Source organism: Fonsecaea nubica (assembly GCF_001646965.1).
Source record: "Fonsecaea nubica strain CBS 269.64 chromosome Unknown Scaff2, whole genome shotgun sequence".
Taxonomy (NCBI): domain Eukaryota; kingdom Fungi; phylum Ascomycota; class Eurotiomycetes; order Chaetothyriales; family Herpotrichiellaceae; genus Fonsecaea; species Fonsecaea nubica.
The window spans coordinates 415,323-434,299 of record NW_019173675.1 but is presented as its reverse complement, the minus strand read 5'-3'; the positions used below and the strand labels follow the sequence as shown (position 1 = coordinate 434,299).

The 18,977-nt window shown below is 52.9% G+C and overlaps 8 protein-coding genes across 8 annotated transcripts; 5 read left to right on the top strand and 3 right to left on the bottom strand.

The window, feature by feature from the left end:
- Positions 1-1,058: 1,058 nt before the first annotated feature.
- Positions 1,059-1,843, bottom strand: AYO20_00584 (hypothetical protein; the record flags this gene model as incomplete). Its single annotated transcript, XM_022638893.1, has 5 exons — positions 1,059-1,178; positions 1,231-1,422; positions 1,473-1,692; positions 1,742-1,750; positions 1,806-1,843. 5 exons carry the CDS (start codon positions 1,841-1,843, stop codon positions 1,059-1,061), a joined length of 579 nt encoding a protein of 192 aa, XP_022505176.1.
- A 343-nt stretch (positions 1,844-2,186) lies between these two features.
- On the top strand, positions 2,187-3,438 carry AYO20_00583 (hypothetical protein; the record flags this gene model as incomplete). The annotated part of the gene is made up of 4 exons (XM_022638892.1): positions 2,187-2,330; positions 2,384-3,266; positions 3,313-3,348; positions 3,404-3,438. 4 exons carry the CDS (start codon positions 2,187-2,189, stop codon positions 3,436-3,438), a joined length of 1,098 nt encoding a protein of 365 aa, XP_022505175.1.
- Positions 3,439-4,203: 765 nt separating this feature from the next.
- AYO20_00582 (hypothetical protein) lies at positions 4,204-5,606 on the bottom strand (the record flags this gene model as incomplete). Its single annotated transcript, XM_022638891.1, has 2 exons — positions 4,204-5,061; positions 5,127-5,606. The coding sequence occupies 2 exons, from the start codon at positions 5,604-5,606 to the stop codon at positions 4,204-4,206; spliced, it is 1,338 nt and encodes a 445-aa protein (XP_022505174.1).
- Positions 5,607-6,904: 1,298 nt separating this feature from the next.
- On the top strand, positions 6,905-8,238 carry AYO20_00581 (hypothetical protein; the record flags this gene model as incomplete). Its single annotated transcript, XM_022638890.1, has 3 exons — positions 6,905-7,511; positions 7,562-7,923; positions 7,975-8,238. The coding sequence occupies 3 exons, from the start codon at positions 6,905-6,907 to the stop codon at positions 8,236-8,238; spliced, it is 1,233 nt and encodes a 410-aa protein (XP_022505173.1).
- Positions 8,239-10,441: 2,203 nt separating this feature from the next.
- Positions 10,442-11,992, top strand: AYO20_00580 (hypothetical protein; the record flags this gene model as incomplete). Its single annotated transcript, XM_022638889.1, has 1 exon — positions 10,442-11,992. The coding sequence occupies one exon, from the start codon at positions 10,442-10,444 to the stop codon at positions 11,990-11,992; it is 1,551 nt and encodes a 516-aa protein (XP_022505172.1).
- A 2,082-nt stretch (positions 11,993-14,074) lies between these two features.
- AYO20_00579 (hypothetical protein) lies at positions 14,075-15,178 on the top strand (the record flags this gene model as incomplete). The annotated part of the gene is made up of 1 exon (XM_022638888.1): positions 14,075-15,178. The coding sequence occupies one exon, from the start codon at positions 14,075-14,077 to the stop codon at positions 15,176-15,178; it is 1,104 nt and encodes a 367-aa protein (XP_022505171.1).
- Positions 15,179-15,741: 563 nt separating this feature from the next.
- On the bottom strand, positions 15,742-17,127 carry AYO20_00578 (hypothetical protein; the record flags this gene model as incomplete). Its single annotated transcript, XM_022638887.1, has 1 exon — positions 15,742-17,127. One exon carries the CDS (start codon positions 17,125-17,127, stop codon positions 15,742-15,744), a length of 1,386 nt encoding a protein of 461 aa, XP_022505170.1.
- A 652-nt stretch (positions 17,128-17,779) lies between these two features.
- On the top strand, positions 17,780-18,366 carry AYO20_00577 (hypothetical protein; the record flags this gene model as incomplete). Its single annotated transcript, XM_022638886.1, has 2 exons — positions 17,780-18,013; positions 18,082-18,366. 2 exons carry the CDS (start codon positions 17,780-17,782, stop codon positions 18,364-18,366), a joined length of 519 nt encoding a protein of 172 aa, XP_022505169.1.
- Between the last annotated feature and the right edge of the window lie 611 nt (positions 18,367-18,977).

The following is an 18,977-nucleotide window of genomic DNA, read 5'->3' as shown; positions in this document are numbered from 1 at the left end:
TGTCGTGGGCTGCGATAGATGGAGGTCGAGCAGCGGGAGCCTCAGACGAAACGCGACCGCCACGAATTATGGGATGCGGTGGGAGCGCAAGCACCTCTGGGGGCTGCAGGGGAGTAAGAAATGCGGTAGGCTAGGTACTGTAGCGAGCTGATAGCAGTCCTGATCTATCAGGGAAGATGGAGGGGTTGGTAAAAGGGAAGAAAGTAAAAGATGACCTGATGGGAAATTGGGAAGGTGATAGTAACTGGGTGCTTTAGTAGGTGGTAGTGGTGGATGTGGGCGAGGCGAAAAGGCAACGAGAAAGATGAGGTTGGTTTTTGGTATAGAGAGTGCTCGGTGCCCCGGTGCCGGCTGAGGTTTCGGCGTTGGGTTGGCTAGGCTGCACGGTGCAGACCGATCAGAGCCCACGTAAATTGGAGAACGGGCTCGTGATTGCTGAGCTGCTGTCAGGGCGCAGGCGAGAAGATCAGAGGGTAGGGGGCGAGCAGCGAGAGGCGGACACGGCACCTGAGGGCAAAAAGGCCTCTGACCACGGTCTGGCCACTCAGAGTGCGTTCCGCATCAGCCCTATGGATACGTCCCGCGAAGATTGCAGCACGCCTTGCCGAAAATGGGGCTACGAATGGTGGGGTGCTTGGCCTTGCACCACAACCTCACCTCGATTGATTTCTGCCACCTCGACAAGATCTCTATGCAGCAAACATTTCAAAAATTCCACGCCCGGCTCAAGGCAGTCAACCGGGCAATAAGACAGGTAATATGAGCCAGGTCAAAACCGTTGACCGCTGTGCCCGCTCAGCATTTGCCCGGAAGTGACCCCTACCCCCTCTTTGCACTGTTGAAACTCTCTCAGGGGTAATAGTGAATCCCTTTCCCCAATTCCCCCCGAGTACTGTAGATACTGTTAGTAGTACCTTCGAGAAAAAGGGGCTTTTGACACGTGACGTCCGGATCAATGGCTGGAGAAACGACTCGTGTGCCGGGTCCCTTGTAATCCTTTTGAGCTCTGTTGTTTGCCAGAGCACACTTTTTCGCTCCATAGTAGGAGTCCGGTGCCACTATTCATCATCAGGAGGCATCTCGTCCTCGATGTACCGAATCAGGGTAACCCGCATTTCCGTCACGTCGTTGCCGCGAAGCATATCACTGACAAAACGTGCCTCGATGGACATCTGAACCTAGGATCCCGTTAGTATATGGTTATAAGGATTCCATCATGATTGCTGATACCATTTCCAATGCTCCGCGTAGGACACCACAGAGTATGTTAGAGAACCACAGCTCATCTTGAGCCCGCCCGTCGTCTGGAAGCTCCACAAAGTCTGCCAGAGGGTTTTCATCAAACAACAACGAGAATTGCTTGTTATCGGCGGTCCAATTCGTGACGGTGGGTGTAATGTTCAGAAAGATCTTAAAGCCAACCTTTTTATGGTCAGAAACCCATTCTAAAGAGGCGGAGTAAATGGACGTACCTTGGAGATCATCTCCGCCGTGTCCCTGAAATTTCCACAGCGGCCAGTATTGGATTTTGCAAGGAAATCCTCAATGAGTCGCATGCCGATATTATACCCCATTCTGTCCAATTGCTGATTGACCTGGGTGTAGTCATAGTCGTAGTCGGTACACAGTTGGGCCACGATGGTCCCATACGTGAGCGTGACAAGCTCGGCGTTGACTTTGTCCACCCGCGTCCTGAGGATCATGTAAGGCCCGTTAACCATTGAATTTGGGGGAAACTCACTTCCAGATTCTGAGAGGAGCACGATCAGTCCATGAACAAGTCGGCGCTTCAAGAGACAGCTTACTCTTCGCCCACGCGGGCTGCTTTCTGGCTTGACGCCATTTCAATTGAGTATTATATCCCTATCGACGGACGAGCATCTCACCACAACTCGGACAACTCGTTCTTGTCTCGAATGGAGATATCAGAGACGTGTCACTGACTATGGAGCCTGGTATGTGGCTGAGTTCAAAGTAGGAGACGCAGCATGCCAAGGCGTTGGTGGGCCTTGGACCTCCGGATAAACTAATTTCCCGATTTTCGAGCCAAAAAGTTTCTGGAAGTCGTTGTTTGATGTCTGGCCGGGGATCTCTCGCTGAACTCGTTAAGTTGACTGCGTTCACAGTTCATCGTCCCCCTCTGGTCTTCAACCCTCCTACAAGTTTCTGCTGGCCTCTTCATCATGATGCCATCCATAAAGCGACAAGCTTCTGACAGCTTTAGCCAGCCGCAGGCCTTGGTAAAGAGGCAAAAGTCTTGTTCCGATCTAAACGACAACAAGGCCCTCACTGTTGGCGCAAAAGACCAAAATGGCAGCCTCGTGCCTTCTGTAGGTTTCAAAACTGCAAGGCTTTGGTTGATACGCTAATCAATTTACAACAGTCTCTTCGCACCAGCGCGCTGGCTGCTCCTATCATGGAACTGACAGGTCACTCGGGGGAGGTTTTCGCAACCAGATTCGATCCTACCGGTCAGCATATCGCGTCAGGGTCCATGGACCGATCAATAATGCTTTGGAATACATATGGTCACTGCGACAACTATGGAATCATGACTGGCCACAAGGGTGCTGTGTTGGATTTACAATGGTCCCGCGATTCAAGAACAATATACTCCGCTTCTGCCGATATGACTATTGCTAGCTGGGACCTGGAAACGGGGCTGAGAATGCGCAAGCACGTTGGTCATGAGGAGGTTATAAACTGCTTGGACTTGAGCAGACGTGGTCAAGATCTCCTGGTCAGTGGCAGTGATGATGGCTGCATCGGAATATGGGATCCCCGCCAAAAAGCCGCAGTCGACTACATCGAAACAGACTTTCCCATCACAGCAGTGGCCATGGCAGAGCAAGGCCACGAGATCTACTCAGGTGGCATTGACAACGATATCAAGGTCTGGGACGCTCGCAAAATGGAGGTAACTTACACCCTGAGTGGCCACCAAGACACGATCTCCTCATTGGAAGTGTCACCCGACTCGCAGACCTTACTCTCAAATTCTCATGACTCCACCGTGCGAACTTGGGATATCAGACCATTCGCTCCGGTCGACCGGGCCGTACGGACCTATGATGGAGCTCCTTCAAGCTTCGAAAAGAATCTGATACGAGCAAGCTGGAGTCCGAAAGGAGATAAGATTTGTGCTGGAGCAGGTGATCGGACCGTAGTGGTCTGGGACGCCGCTTCCGCGAAATTACTTTATAAACTCCCTGGGCATAAAGGCACAGTCAACGACGTACGGTTCTCGCCTACCGAAGACCCAATCAGTGAGTGATCTTGACTTGGCATCCTGAATATTGCTGACCCCTTCAGTTGTCTCTGGTTCGACGGATCGCAACCTCATTCTCGGTGAGTTAGGCCGGTGACGACTTCGTGGGTACGTCATATAGATGCCTCTCGACAGTCCTCTGCTTGAGCAATGATCCTTCGATCGTATGATTTGGGGTTTCTCGATGAAACCGCCTAATGCATACTCTGAAAGAGACAAACCCCGCCAGCCTCGGGTGGTCGTTTTCACGATGAATGGAGAATGAATTCTTTGCGTGAAGCGCAAACTATCGTGGCACCGCAGCCTCTATGGGTGCTCGCTATTGCATGGAGACCCCAAACAACCTTTCTGTTGTTGCCAAAGACTCCTAAATGCAAATTGGCTACAGATGGTGAGAACATGGACATCGTATTTCACCGCTCTCGTCTACCCGGCATGTGACAACAGACCGGCCTTGATAAAGGGGAAACTCTTTCAGCAAGGCTGCACCAGTCCTTTACCCGTGAGACTTCGGGCCCAAATTTGCCTTGCACATGTCTCCAGCTGATCGCCTTCGTACGATGACCTTCGGTACTCGATGGCTTGTGATTGTCCTGTCGGAGAGAAGAACAGAATCCAACCAAAGTCTATTCACGCTATTTTCCACTTCTACAACACCTCCACCTTGAGTCGCAGGTTTGGAGCCCAAATGGATTCATTATCACCTCCTAGGAAGCAGATCAATTGAGATATCAAACGTCACACTGAGTTGGAAACGCCAGCAGAACTGTTCAATACGTCCACCTGTACAAAAATATCAAAAGGGGCCGGCTCCGCTCGTCCTTCAGGAGTGGCACTGAGATTCGACACGAGGACCAGGAGAACACAAAAGTTCGCTATACCTAGTGGCATGCTAAATTATTTGTCGAAAATCCCTCGATATCAACCTGGCTCTATCACAACCGTAGGTTGGTCATAGCTTGAGCTGCTGCCTTCAACTCCGCCTCACTGGGATAATTCACGATCATAAGATACAGCACATCCGACTTCATCAATCCTTTGATTCCTCCTTGCGGAGCTCGCTTGTTGACACCGGTGATATCGTAGCGCGGCTCGCGGCCCCTCGCAACACGTCTTGAGTCCTTGAACTGGCGCTTGCGTACCCTTCTCTCAGCCCTTGCTCGATCCATCTCAGTCGTGTCGATCTTGCCGCCGCTCAGCAGAGCGATTAAACTGCCGCTGTTGGCGGGATGATTGGGATCGCTGAAGCGCGACGCAAATTGCCTCTCCTGATACAAGTTTAGTTTGGATCCAGGATTCGCCTGCTCGAACTTGGCCTGGGCCCGGCGATCAAAATAGTCAACCAGTCGTTTGCTGCTGCGCTTGAATGCATTCTCTTTCTCGCCTGCCGGTAGATCGTCCAGCTCTGGGAAGATGATGGGTGCAGACTCAGGTATCTCGACTTCTCTCGAAGAACCTGCTGCGTTGGCAAATCGGCTCCCTCGTCCCGAATCCCTTTTTGCGATCGAGGTTACCACGTGGGTATTCATGTCAACGTTTTGGACCACATCATCGGAGTCGGGTTGATATGCCATAACCAAGGCATATAGGCCTCGAGGCTTGAAAAAGCTTTCGTTCATGTTGTCCAGATATTTGTTCGACTCATACTTCACATATTGTCTCCTTGACAGCTCAACGCCGGTGTGAATCACCATGGCACCGACGTGGACGGGAAACATGGGTCCCACCATGATGTCACTGGCAATGACGGCTCCAGCGCACGCCAGGTTGAAAGCATGAAAAACCGGATGCAACTGAACAAGCAATAGAATCAGCCTATATGGTCACACCATTCATGAAGAGGAACGAAGTTCAATACCTGAATCGCTTTTCCAAACCCATCTAGAAAGTCGAGAAACTCGCCCTGCTCGACTCCGCAGGTCTGCAGCATCGGTGCATAGGCACGAATGAAGCCTCGTTCCTTGCTCTTTGGCCGGCGCTGAGGCAGGATAACGGGCATTTCCAGTTTACCAGCAACTGGCGAATATTTGGGAGGTGGGTGTCTTTTCATAAAGGCCTCCAACACTTCATCAACGTCGTGAGCATTGTCCAGTTGAATGTCTTTGGATTTTGGTGCAATCGACTGCTGAACCTCGTCGAGTTCTTGTGCCGCTGCCTCGCCGTCAGATGACTCGACCGACGAGGTATCCGAAAGGTCGGTTTCAGCCTCAGTGGAGGCCGGAACTTTCAGCTGGGTCTGACCGGTCGTGGTCTTTTTGACGTCGTGGTCGGCCATTGCCTCACGCGCAAGACCATAGGCGCCAGTCACGCCTTTTGCCAACAGTTTGATGGGGAACATGTGGAGTGTTGTTCCAAGATTTGGGGGAACGCCTAGGCTGAACTTCAATGCAGAAAACACGATGACTTTTGCGCTGGGTAATAGATGGGAGAATGTAGACTGGGATGCAAGCCCTTCGAGGCAGCACACTGCTCTTCATTATATACACTTTCGAATGATGCTGGAGACAGGCGAATTGCCGGATGTGTCGAACAGGATCACAGCACAAGGGGTCTTCGAGGCTGATCCATGAGGCAGTGGTTTTTCTCGAGCAATATTCCAATATAGGCCGTAGAGCAGATCGCACCTCGCGAGATCGCAGAGACTTCCCCATTTAGTATCTAGTTCGAGGGAGTCACAGTCCATTGAGTATTGCAGGTGGGCACTAGCGAGCCGATGCAAGGAACAAGGCTTGTTGCAGGGCGAGGACGATATTAGCCGAGTTTGGACTCTTTCGCGAGGAGAAGAGGTGGGAAAAACGTCATAACGCGAGTTGTTGGGTGCGGAATACCCCGTCGCGCCTAGGGACGGGCCCCTGTACGAGTATTCTCGCTGCTTAAGGGGGGCCGTGCAATGTTTACTGGCCATGCAGGGCCCTAGACGAACGAGTTGGTGAGGTCGACCAGGCCTGGCTGCCAGTCCTTAGCCGCTAGTTAGCGTACAAGGCCATCCCTTCCTAGGTAGCGAGTAGGTACCTAGGTTAGAGCTTGTACCTACTACCCTCTGGCCTAATGCCCAGTAGTAGCGACGCTTTGACTGGCCCATCTTCTTCCTGCGGTGACACACGACCACATGGCGTTTCAGAACGCGTCCTGTTTCCAACCATCCTGTCGACCTCCGTTGCCCTCTCGCTCCTTTCGGCGACATCGCGGTTGACCAGTTCGCCCATATGTGTGACTCGTCTCCTGCTTAATGGGGACAGAAAATGACAGCCTGTCAACCGAACTGTCTTTCGCGATCCAAAGGGTGTCAAATGTTTCACTCGCATCAAGTAGAACAACAACATTCCTCTGCCGATTCTTCGCTCCTTGCACCATTGAACCGAAGAACATAGCCCAAGATGGCCGTTTCCTTGTGGCAACCACTGGTCAAAAGCATGGTCCTGTTTCTGAGACTCGAGTCTGGACGCGGCTCGTGTATTCACTTTGATGTTGTGTTGCTTCCTCTTTTGTCAACCTGTAACCCACGACGGTAAAGTCCACTGCTTTTCCTCTTCTCCTCCTGCATCTCATATCGACCTTTCCTCGTCCTCTCCTCGAAGAGTAGTTTACTTCAAGCGACCCAGAAAAAAATAAGATCAGGATATAACTTCTGCAACCATGGAAGAGAGACGCGGTCTGCATCCTCACCAAGCACAGAGGGATACGCAGACACGGACAGTGGGCGGCATGTCGCGGCTATGGAGGTCAAATCAGAGCTCCAACAGTGCTGCAACTTCACCCAACTCCGCCGGAAAGACTTTCGTCGTTCCCTTGTTCCTGGCCCCGTCCCGTCGCTCAGCCCGAAACGATATGTTCGCTCGAGGCGCGTTGTCTACCAGCTCGAGGGACGAGGTGTCACCCCGTCCAGTCATGGAGAATGCTCCGAGATTTGGAGAGGTGCCGCCACTATCAACCCGACGAGATGACGAGGACGAGCAATCAGACATGTACGCAGGAAGCTCGTGTCATCAGCCATCTTTGACGGAGGCGACCGAACCAATACCTCTTGCTCGAAATATGGACGATGAGCCTACCCCTTCCGAACGACAGGCCATGCAATCGTACCGTAATGGCAGCAGTACGAGCAGGAGCAGCCGTTCTTCGAAACGAAGCAACAGAAAACACGGCGTGTTTTCCAAGAAATCATATCGTGACCCAGATGTCAACGCAAAGGCAAGAATCAGCTTTGCATTTGGCGTCACCTTGCTGGCTGCGGTGATTATTTGTGAGTTGGCAGCCATCGAGCTTCGCGGATATAACTCCTGACACATCCAGACTTGGTCCTTGCAACCACCGGCGTGGGTAGAAATACCCTGTTTCATGTCCTCTCGATCCTTCTGATCCTGACCTTGACCGGGATCTTCATTCATCAACTCATCCGCATGTGCATGCTCATGCGACGACCAAAGAGGTCCAGACGTCGGGCGGCGGCGGGGGCTCAACGCCGACCTGTCGCAGGCCATGCTCGAGGCAGTCGTGATAGACGACGGGCGCAGAACAAACGAGTTGATGACTTGGTCCTTGAAAAGCCCATCCAGATACACATGGCGACGGACACGGGTTTCGGGCCCGATGTGGAAAACCAACCTGCAGTTCAGTTTCCCCCACCTGTATATGGGAACACTCGAACCAGCATGGTAAGCACTCAAAACAAAGGAGTGACACGGATAACTGACACTGTATGGTAGAGACTGAATCCGGATCTAGTACACTGGAAGGAAGTACAAGTACCGCCCACACCTCTGACGCCCACATACGAAGAAGCACTGAACCAAGTCCATCAGAGTGTCGGATACCGTCCGCCGAGTTACTTGTCGGACAGTGGAACAACGGCAGCTATAGAGAACCGTACTAGAGACGTGAACGCTGCGCTCGAGAATATCCATCCCCTGGAGCGAGATCGCATGAGGACATTGGCCGCTGCTGCACTTGAGGGCCGCGATCACATCTAGTTACTGCCAAACAACTATTCTTCATCTCCAGGCAAAGACTAAAGCCTTAACCGGAATTCAGCAGACATACGTAGAAGGGTTTAGTTTTACGCGGCACAGTGAGAATTTCAGTGTTGGATTCATATTTGTCCATTAGGAATTGTTGGTAAACTATCATGTAGTTGAACCATGCATGCCTCAATTTGAGGTCAGTTGGGGTATCTCAGCGCTCGTTGTGCTTTCCTCCCGTGTTTGATCCTTTCATATCCCATCATGTTCTCTTGTTGGTGAGAAATCTAGTGCTTGGCAGCCTCTTTGTGAACATCGGCCTTGCGGTCATGCTTCTGTTCGTCGAGCTTATCTGAGAGGGCATCACCAGCAGCCTGGGCGCGAGTGGTGAGGTCGGCGTTGTTGTCTTTGGCGACGTTCTTGTTGGCTTCCTTGGAAGCAGTGGCGCCGGCGCCGGAGATGGACTCCTTGACATAGTCAACGGTGTTCCTACAAGAGGACGTGTCAGTAGATGCCGCGAGTACAAGATCGAGGGTGGGAAGGAGTGTCAACTTACTTGATGGTATCCATTGTGGTGAGTGGTGATTGATTTGAAACAAGTTGTTCCTTGATTGTTGGAAATGGTTTGATTCTGGAGTTTTGATAGACTTTCGAAGGGTTTGTTGCTCTGTGATGATGAAGAGGAAAAGACTTCCTGAGTTGTCCGGGAATTTCTCAGAGTTTATATAGACAATCACAGGTTCGTGACAAGGGGAACAGTGAATGATCAGCTGCCACCCCCTCGATCTGCGTTTCTGGTCCCCAAGATCGAGGAAGCATATGCAGCTACGTCATGTCCAGATTCACGTATGACGCCAATGACGTGTGACGCCCACCGTCATTGGTGAATTGGTGACGGAAAGCTGAATACACGTGACGGTGCCTGGAAATGGTGGCTTTGACTGGACTCCACCACCCCATCCCAAACCCTGATGGGATTTTTACTTTTTCTCCCCTTCCTTTGTGTGAAGGGACTTCTTTGTTCCTCGAGCCCACCGACGGCGATTTCCAGCATCGCCACAGCTGATACTAGCTAGTCCTGTGCTTGACACGATGATCTGACCTCTTTCAGTCTCTAGCTCTCCTCGGGGATGAGGGATGACACCATGTGTTTCTCTGCCTCGGCCTCACAACAAACTCTGTCTCAGACAGCCACAGTGCCACCAGATGCTCTTCGCAGACGCAACTGGCTTGGTCCTGAGCAGACGAGTTCAACATTAGAGCATAGCTTGCGACTTCATACTCCAGTGCTCGGATATCCCGCAAGCCCCGAGAAAAGGGTGCCCTACTCGTAGGAATACTTCAATTTGAGCACATCAGCCCCCAACGAGCTTCTGATTTGTCTTACTCTATCGACACTCGGTACACGGAATGATGCCGCCGAACAAGTCTGGAGTTAGGCACCCCAAAAGCTGGAGAATTCTTAGCGAACCTGCGGATAGTCACAGGAATTGGTGTCTTGAATTAGTCGCTTGACGACTGACCACCGTGCCCGTGGCCACCTGGACACAACCGAACATTGCACCAGTTCGCGACTATATACGCTTTGGGTATGATTGTGCACTACAGCCCATTCATTTCCTTATTACTGTGTAGCTCTAACCTCTATACAGTTAGCATATGTCTGCTCTACGAGCGCGAGCTACCTTTCCTCGGTTTAATTGCCTTCTGGCAAACCCCCAATCAACTCGAGTTCTCTTGTATTTGTCTTCATACCTTCAGAAATACTTACTCTTCAGCCAAGCGAATTCCAGAGATGCTGTGAACACTTCTGCCTCGCATCCTTCTGACATGCCACGGCCTTGCAGATGTATCTCTATTTAGTTCTTGCTTGGCTGGTAGCATCGCGGTTTTCTTCGTGGATCTACACAATTTTCTTTTGCTCGGTCACTATGCTTGTGCACGAATCAAGCAGATGTATCTGCACACGTGCAGTCTACATCGGAGTTGTCATCTGATGGCCAACCATTGCTGCATCTGTTAAAAAGCCCTTCAAAGTACTTCTTCAGCACCTCTGGTCGTGTCAATCGTTCCTGCATTTGCATTTCCAGAACGGTCAGGTTCGCCACGTCGTTCGTTTCGCCTGAGCTTACCTTGCAGGGCTTCCTCCCTTTGCGATCAGATAACCAATAGAACGTCCGCTAATAGCTTGTCCCTCATCGCACAACCAATCATGATGGCGATCAAAACATTGCTCGTCTCCACACTCGCTGCCACATTCGCATTGGCATCTCCTGCTCGACGGACTGGCGCGGCTGTCAATTCTACCACCTGCAATGGCCAGACTTATGTCTACGAGGCTCTCGCTGGATATGGATTCACGCCATCGGATGCGCGTGACAAGTTTGGTGATACCGCTGGAGGTATTGGCAGTAGCGCTGCCATTGACCAACGCTCCTGGAAGGTCGACAAGAATGGCGTCTACTCGGGTATTCTCTGGGCTCTCCCGGATAGAGGCTGGAACACCGAAGGGACTCTGAATTATCAACCTCGAGTCCACAAGTTCCAGATCACTTTCAAGCCCAACTACGACTCCACGACGGCAAACCCAAGCTCGCCCAACGTTCACTTGCAGTACCTTGACACGGTCCGTTTCACAGACCCCGCTGGGACACCACTGACCGGTCTCGATCCCGATCTCCGACCCCCATACCTTACCTTTCCTGGCATCCCCGAGCTTCCATCTGCCACCTACACTGGTGACGGCTTCGGCGGCAATGGCACTGGGGGCCACCGTGTGGTTGGGGATACGGAAGGTCTTGTCCTCAGTCACGATGGGTTCTGGGTTTCCGATGAGTACGGTCCTTACATCTTCCATTTCGACCATAGTGGTAAGATGACCGGAGCTATCCGACCTCCAGCTGCCATCATTCCTGAGAGAAACGGCACCGAGTCGTTCAACGCCGCTAGCCCTCCTCGTTATGACCCTGATTTGGAGACGATCCCAGCAACTCCCGACACCGGGCGCTCAAATAACCAAGGATTGGAAGGCCTCACCTCTTCGCCCGACAAGAAAACTCTCTATGCTCTGATGCAATCGGCCTTGGCACAGGAAGGTGGTGATAACTCTTCAACCCGACGTCTAACTCGTCTGCTCGAGTATGATGTGAGTGACCCTTCTTCGCCAATTTACAAGTCCGAGTACATGGTTCCACTCCCAGTATTCAGCAACAACACCCTGGTTGCTGCTCAATCCGAACTCCACTATATCAACCCGACCCAGTTCCTTGTCCTTGCTCGAGATTCTGGCCGCGGTCATGGTCAGTCCAACTCGACATCCCGATACCGCCACATTGATGTCATCGACATCTCCAAAGCCACCAATCTGGCGGGAAACACCTACGACTGCACCACTTGCTCTGCGGCTTCCGTGGACGGTGTTCTCGCTGCGTCGATCATACCGGCGACATATTGCTCTTGGCTCGACTACAATGTCAACGCCCAGCTCAATCGTTTTGGCGTGCACAATGGTGGTCCCCAAGACGCCGGTCTTCTGAATGAAAAATGGGAGTCGATAGCCGTGGTCCCTGTCAATCCTTCCGGTCCCACCTGCAAAGACGGATATACCAAGTCTGACGGGGAGTATTTCATCTTCAGCTTGAGTGACAACGACTTTATCACTCAGAATGGATTCATGAACGGCGGGCAGTTGCCGTACGCCGACGAGAGTGGATTCAGCCTGGACAATCAAGTGTTGGTCTTTAAGGTTAAGTTGCCTACCCATTGAGATATGGGAGGACCTTTGTCGTATGGCCCACATTAATGGACTTGAGCGAGCAGAAGCGTGCACCATGCCGGAAATGAAGCCGACATGCGGTTCGCAAGCATTTACACGTATACTCTACCCCCTCTCTAGCATAATGGACACTATGTACATACGATTACGATAGTATATATTACTTCGATGATCTCTGCCTCGCATGCGCGTGGACGAGAAACTTTACCACATTACTCAGAACATGGCTTTGAACATGGCAGCATGGACTTTTCACACCTCACGAGGTCTATCTTTGCGTCTTCTTCTGGTCCGCAAACTCATGCACAGTCCTTGTTAATGCCGAGAAATGGCCGTCCAACCACCTTACGGACGTGTCTCCAGGTCCAGGTCGTCTCTAGGTCGCCTCCTGGATGCACTTGTCGATCTCGGGGAGATGCGTGCCACGAGCTTCCGCGAGCCACCATTCGAGATGTATGAGGGATATTCTACCAGTTGTGTTGATCGCTGAGGAAGCTGAACACCTCGATATACCAGCTGTGGTCACTTTTGTTGTGTCCTCGTGCAGGTACTTTTGTCTCGCTGGCTTTGCTACTAATACAGCTGTGCAACGGTATCTCTTGGAGTTTTACTGGGTCAGCTTTTCTACATACGGTCACCGGGGGGCCTTTCTATCCCGCCAACCCGCTCACCTCATCGCAGCTACCCAACGCCCCCCAAAAAATATATCAGCCGCAAACGCCAGCTCAGGCCTCGCGTCTTCGGCACCATGATCCTTCCCGAGAAGCCAGCTGAAAGTGCGTTGGTCCCCATACGACTAGGACTAGTGTGTATTACATGTCCAGGCATGTCAAAACGGCTGATCGGCTGCGGGGTATGCACGCGGTGTTTTTATCGTTGGCGATATCACTAGTTAGCTGGATGTCGAGCTGATCGCGGACCTCTCTCCGGATATCCCAGCGCAACCCAGTCCAAAACCCCAGGCCTCGGTTTCCGCATCTTCTCATCGGTCTTCTAGGAGATGGGGATGGGAATGGACAGAAAATCGCTCACAAGGAACAGAAAGTCACGAGGATGCAAGGGGGGTGATTTGAACCCAATTCGACGGCAACCCCCTAATACTTGCCACCCTCCTTCACAGGACCTCAGGTTCACCCAGGTCGGTGTTTCGCCTGATACTATTACTCCGTACAGGGTATCTAGGTATGTATGTAAAAGGGTAAAGGCACCAGAGCGAGGATTGTTCAAGTGCAACCCTTCGTTAGTCTTTCGGCTGCGCGGTCCCTGTCATGCGCCCGCCCACGTCCTCGCCCTGGGAGAGCGTCGTCTTTTAGGATGATACTGCTAACCTGGACTGGGACTTGTATATCCCTCTCGCTCTCCTAGGTGCCCGGTATCTAGGACAAGGGGGTCCTCTTATCTTTCCTTTTCTGGATAAGACGGCGTAAAACTATTTACCTCCCTTAGGGTCCTGTACCCACCGAGGCTGGTCTGTATGTATCATGCTCTGTACGACGGAACGAGTCCCCCGTCCTACAAGTATAGATATCTCCCATTCCCCTTGCGCCCGCCCCGCCCCGCATCTTCGTTTCAATACTACAAGTATTATCAGTTCTCTTGAGACTGACATCCCTCAAAAAGTCCATTCGATGCTCAGCTCTTCGTATGCTCGTATAGATTGCTGTCGCCGTCGATTCTGAGCTGTCTCCCTGTCATTAGCGTTGTTGATCACAATCACGATCAGGCTGACAGCCAAGAAGGGGTGAGCGTCAGCCGTGAGTGTGAACGTGAGAGTGAGCGTGAGCGAGAGCCGGCCAAGAAAGCAGGAGCCTGTACCGAACACGAGGCTGATCCCGTCAGGAGGGAGGGCCCTATCCCTGATATCTTTCCACGCGACGGCTCGCAGCGTGGGCCTTTTTGAGCGATCGTGATAACAAAACATAGTCAGCCACCGTGGCATAGGGGAATCTGGAACTGGGAGTTCCGATCCATATGCATTTTACCACACTGGCCTTTCGACATTCCAGCTTGAATCTCCAAGCACCCAGAGCGCCGTCGATCAAGGCGCCGACCGAGGTGGTGTCGTCGCAGACAATGTCGACCACAGCCACGGCTACGGCCACGGGTACTGCAGACCGTGACTGCGACTGCGACAAGAATTGCGACACGCACTTGCACTCGAAGATGGAAGCCCTAGGCGTGTCGTGCTGGGACTTTGCCTACCCGACGGGGAAATGCCCCCTGCCGCCGGTCAAGAACTGCAGCTTCGCCTCCACGGAGGCAAAGTCGGCTCCTAGTCCGCGGAGAGCGCGGGGCGAGCGCAGGTTCAAGCACGAGGACCTCGTCACCAGCGGCCGCGCGGGTGGTGCAGAGATGGTGATGGTGGCAGCCGCGGCGGTGGTGTCTGGACTAGGACCAGACGACGTGGGGGATGGTGGACAATGTCCATGGCAGATCTCCACGACGGGCACGAGATCAAGGTCGCGGTCGCGAACACAACATCATCACGATAGTCATCAGCATCACGATGGTACCAAAACGCACAAGAACGGCACGAGTAAACACCACCACCACCACCACCACCATCACAATCACCAGCAACAACCACGCAGCACTACCGCCGAACTACGAACCTACCTCCTCTCCTGCCCGACCATCCCCTCCATCACCTACCCGCACACCCACACGACCATCTCGACCCTGCTCCTCACGCCCCGCACACAACTCGTCCTCCTCGTGCCACAGTCCAACATCCTCTGCCCCAAGGTGTGCGAGCTGATGCGCCTGCCCCGCGCAGGCGGCAGCGGGATCTGCATACTCCCCGTGCCGCCGGAGATTGAGATGCGGGTTGTCACCGACGCCGACACCGACACCAATCCCGATCCGAATACCGCTACCGCCGCCGAACTCGAATTCGAATTCGAATCCGACGGCAAAGTCCATCTCAATGGCGCAAGCGACAGCGCGCGCGAGCACATCTCCACGGCCATGTCGATAATCGACGCCCTCGCCGTCGACGAGGTCGTCGCCAAGATTCTGAAGAATACCCCCGCCAGGGCCTTTGACGGGTATGTCGCGTTCGAGGACGAAAGGGCCGCCTGGACGTTTTTGCACCGCGTCGGGAGGGGCGTCATGGATAAGGGGGTGGGGAAGGGTAAGGGCGGTAAGGGCAAAGCGGTTGTGGGGAAGGGGCGGTAATGATGTCGAGGTCGGGGTCGGTGTCAATGGCAATCGCAATGGCAATGGCGAGGGGGTATGGGTATCGGTGGTATCGGTGGAGGGTCGAGGTGAGATAGAACGATATCACGACGACGGTGACGGCGACGGCGACGGCGATGGAGGAATCGATTACCTCACAGTCGTTTCAACTCGATCATGCCCATGTCCATGTCCATTTTCATATTTCTTGGCCTAGGGTTTTATTTGGGCTAGGCTGGACGGATATATCTACGTATCTACATATATGAATTACATATGTAGGATTTGGATTTGGATTTGGTCTTGGTCTTGGTTTTTGGTATTGGTCTTAGGGTTCGCCTTGGTGGTCACCTACATGACTACTATATACATGTACCTACCCTGCCCCTACCAGCCGAGCCTCATACGATGCATACAATGAATGGATGGGTTCTGTGTGTAGTCACCTAAGTTACCAGAGTAGCTGGCTTGTTACCTGGGATATGGACTTGGATATATGTTTGTATGCATGTATGTATGTATATTACACTAGAAACCCATTCCCTCCTACCTATGGTAGGTAGTTACAACTCCCCTCTCACCCGCGACCCGTGCCCGTGACCGTGACCGCTTGCCGCTCCCCTCTTCCTGACCATCCAGCTCCAATGCCTGGTCGGATCGTCCAACATGGCCCGCCACGCTGGCAGATCGGGTGCCCCAGGACCGAGTCGGAGCTCGATCGCCTCGATCGCTAGCGGGAGGTACTTTTGCGCGCCACGCAGGCTGCCCACCGCGCTGTACATGAGCGCCGCGTAGCAGTACGCCGGGTCGAGGTACCCCTCCAAGCCCTCATCGCGGTGTAGCTGCACGAGGCGCTCGGCGTGCTTGACGCTGGCGTCTGAAGTCGGGTCGGACCAGCGCGAGAGCGTGTTTTGGAGGGAGGCTATCTCAGACAAGGCCGCGTCGACATCAGTATCTGAACCTGCGTTTGTGTGGGTGTCGGTCCTGCCATCGCGGACGCAGCGCGAGCATGTACATGTAAAATGGAACGCGTCCGAGAGGTATTTCTGCCGCACAGCCCGCGGGGCCAGCGGGTTGGTGTAGGCGATGGTGATCTCCTCGCCCTTGCGGATCGGACGCGTGGCACGCACGACGTGGGCGAGAGTCGACGCGTTGATGTAGAAGACAGCGTTGGGCGCACAGTCGTGGTTCATGCGCGATGCCTCGGGGATGACGGCCAGATGGGCTGTCCCTGACCCAGGCATGTCCGCAGCCGATGCTTCGGGATTACTTCCTTGCTTCCCGTCGAGTCGGATCTCAAAGGCGTTTGCTCCGGCAATATCCTGTGCGCGGTGGCTGTCCTTCTCGTCGTCGGAGAGCGTGGCTAAATTCCAATACGCTTCGCGCGATGGGGTGGGTAACTGGAAAATTGCCAGCCGGAGAAATTTCTCTCGCTGGTCTTTGGGGAGGAGGTCTTCCTTGGACGCGAGCAACACAGGAGTGTAGGCCGTGATCATGTCGCCACGGATCAGGTCACGTTTGGCCAGCATACCGATTCCCTTGCCAGGGACCGGGTGTGTGTACCACGCACCTGTGAAATGGTTGACCCCCGATGCGTCGCCATCCGGTTGTACCGAGCTCTTCAAAGAGGCTAGGAGGGAAACAAATTCTTTGGCAACTTCTGGAGTAGTGAAGATCGAGATACCCCGGCCATCGCTGAAGAACCGGTCGGTGTAGACGCACAGTTCGCTGTCGATTTCACTGATCTTTGCCGTACACGCAGGCTTGTATGACCACGGCGCGAAAGTGTCTGCGTCCGCTGAGACGCTGTCATTGGTCCCTAGACCAAAATCATCGCCGCTGAACCGGTAGGTTAACTGGTCGGAAGCCGCTGGGGTTTTGGTGTCTTCAACCACGTTGGTTCCGGTGACAAGTAGTTGGAAGAGGGAGAGCGCAACCAGAACAAGCATTTCAGTCACCCCAGCATGTCTTGCCAGTTCATTTCTCTCTTCTCAATCCATACAAGTAGTTTATGGGTTGTCGAGTGTGGGGGCGGTCAAGTCAGGTTAGGGGGAGGAACCCAAGGTCGCGGGTACCAAGAGAAACCAAGGAATACCAAGCCATGCCATTGATTTTTGGGAGGGCGTCGCATCTTTCTTTACCCAGAGCATCCCATCCTGTAGTTTCACGTCAGCTGGGCTGTGTGGACACCGTATCTTGAGGTCATGATCAATGGAGACCTGAATTGCGATGGTAATTATTGTGCGGGCAGAAGTGCTTCCTTGTCTGGGAAGTGGACGAAAATAGACCAGCTAAGGTCACGCCCTCATACCAAAACATGTTACACAGTAACAGCTCTTCGTGTGGATCTTGAACTAACCAAAGTACTCGTAAGTGCAAGACTCATCCGCCATTAGTCATTGACTTGTATGTAAATTATGCCCCGGGCCTCGCATTAAGCCTCTGAGAGCATCAACCACAAAGGCACTCGTAGCCTCGGTTTATCGGCTGAATGCCCCTCCTGGATTCTGATGCCTCTCTAAATAGGTAGGTATATACAAAAATCGAACCAGGTCGACTCTCCATCAGTCAATCGCTTCGCCCCGTCTACTCCAGCTCATCATGTCGTCGGCCACTGCCAAGTACAAGTTCAACCAGATCGGCATCAGAGTCTCTGACCTCGACCGATCCTTGCATTTCTACAAGGATGTCTTGGGTATGACAGAACTGGGGCGTATGGAGCTTGACACTGTCAAGATTTGTTTTGTGGCATTTCCTGAGGGTGATGCCGGCACAGCCGGCGACATGAGCACGCTCCTATCCAGGCAAGCTGTACTGGAATTGATCTGGTCAGAGGTACGTTTCCTCTTGAGCAAGGACCAACACGGTAGTCTTTCAGGCCATGCGAGCTGATTGTGGCGCAGCACTCGTCGAAACTTATAACCAACCCCAACGAGCACCCAGGATTCGGCTTCATCAAGCTCTGCTTCACAGTTCCAGATCTTCCAGCTTGCATGCAACGACTTGTCGACAACGGGGTCAAGATCCTCAAACAGCCTGGCTCCACCCAGGGCCTGGAGGTGGCGGCTCGTGCAACTGGAGCAGAGTCCCCGGAAAAGGGGAGAAATGAGGGACTGTGGAAGGCTGTCACTGGAGTAGGTTTCGCAGAGGATCCTGACGGGTATCTTGTCGAAATCTTACAGTATTGAGCTTGATATCAAGGGGGCATAAAGAATAGCCCATGTGGTGCCATGGCTGCAAGGGGGTCTTTGGTCGTTGGTTTCTGAGACAGAGCACGGAATGTCTGAGATGGAGTTGGCATCAGAGCCCAGCTGGAGATCAGAGACTCGACATTGTCAGTGTACAGGTAGAGTACAAGTATGCTGTTTGTATACACCAATTCATCACATGATATGCAGAAGCAACAACGAGGGATGCAACACAAGGAGATGAAACACCAACCGCTGACTAAGCTTTGCCGGACCCACCCACGGACCTGGTGATTGGTGACTGCCTGGTGACGGTCAAGGCCGATTAATTGCGTCACTGCAGTTCCTTCTGCGAACAGGGGGGGTCACCAGGGCAGGAACTATCGATAAACGCCTGCGCGGGACTGACTGAGTGACTGACTTCTTCACACCCCTCCTACTCACACGACCTTTTCATCTTCCACCAAACCCACTCCCTTCGTCAAAGCCGTCAACAATCCTTTTCTTCTTCAATACCAACCTAGACCTAGACTTTTGTTGCTAGATCTGCTTTCTACATTCTCCCATAAACTGCAATCGACCCAGTCCTTCCCTCTCTCTCTTGTTTCACC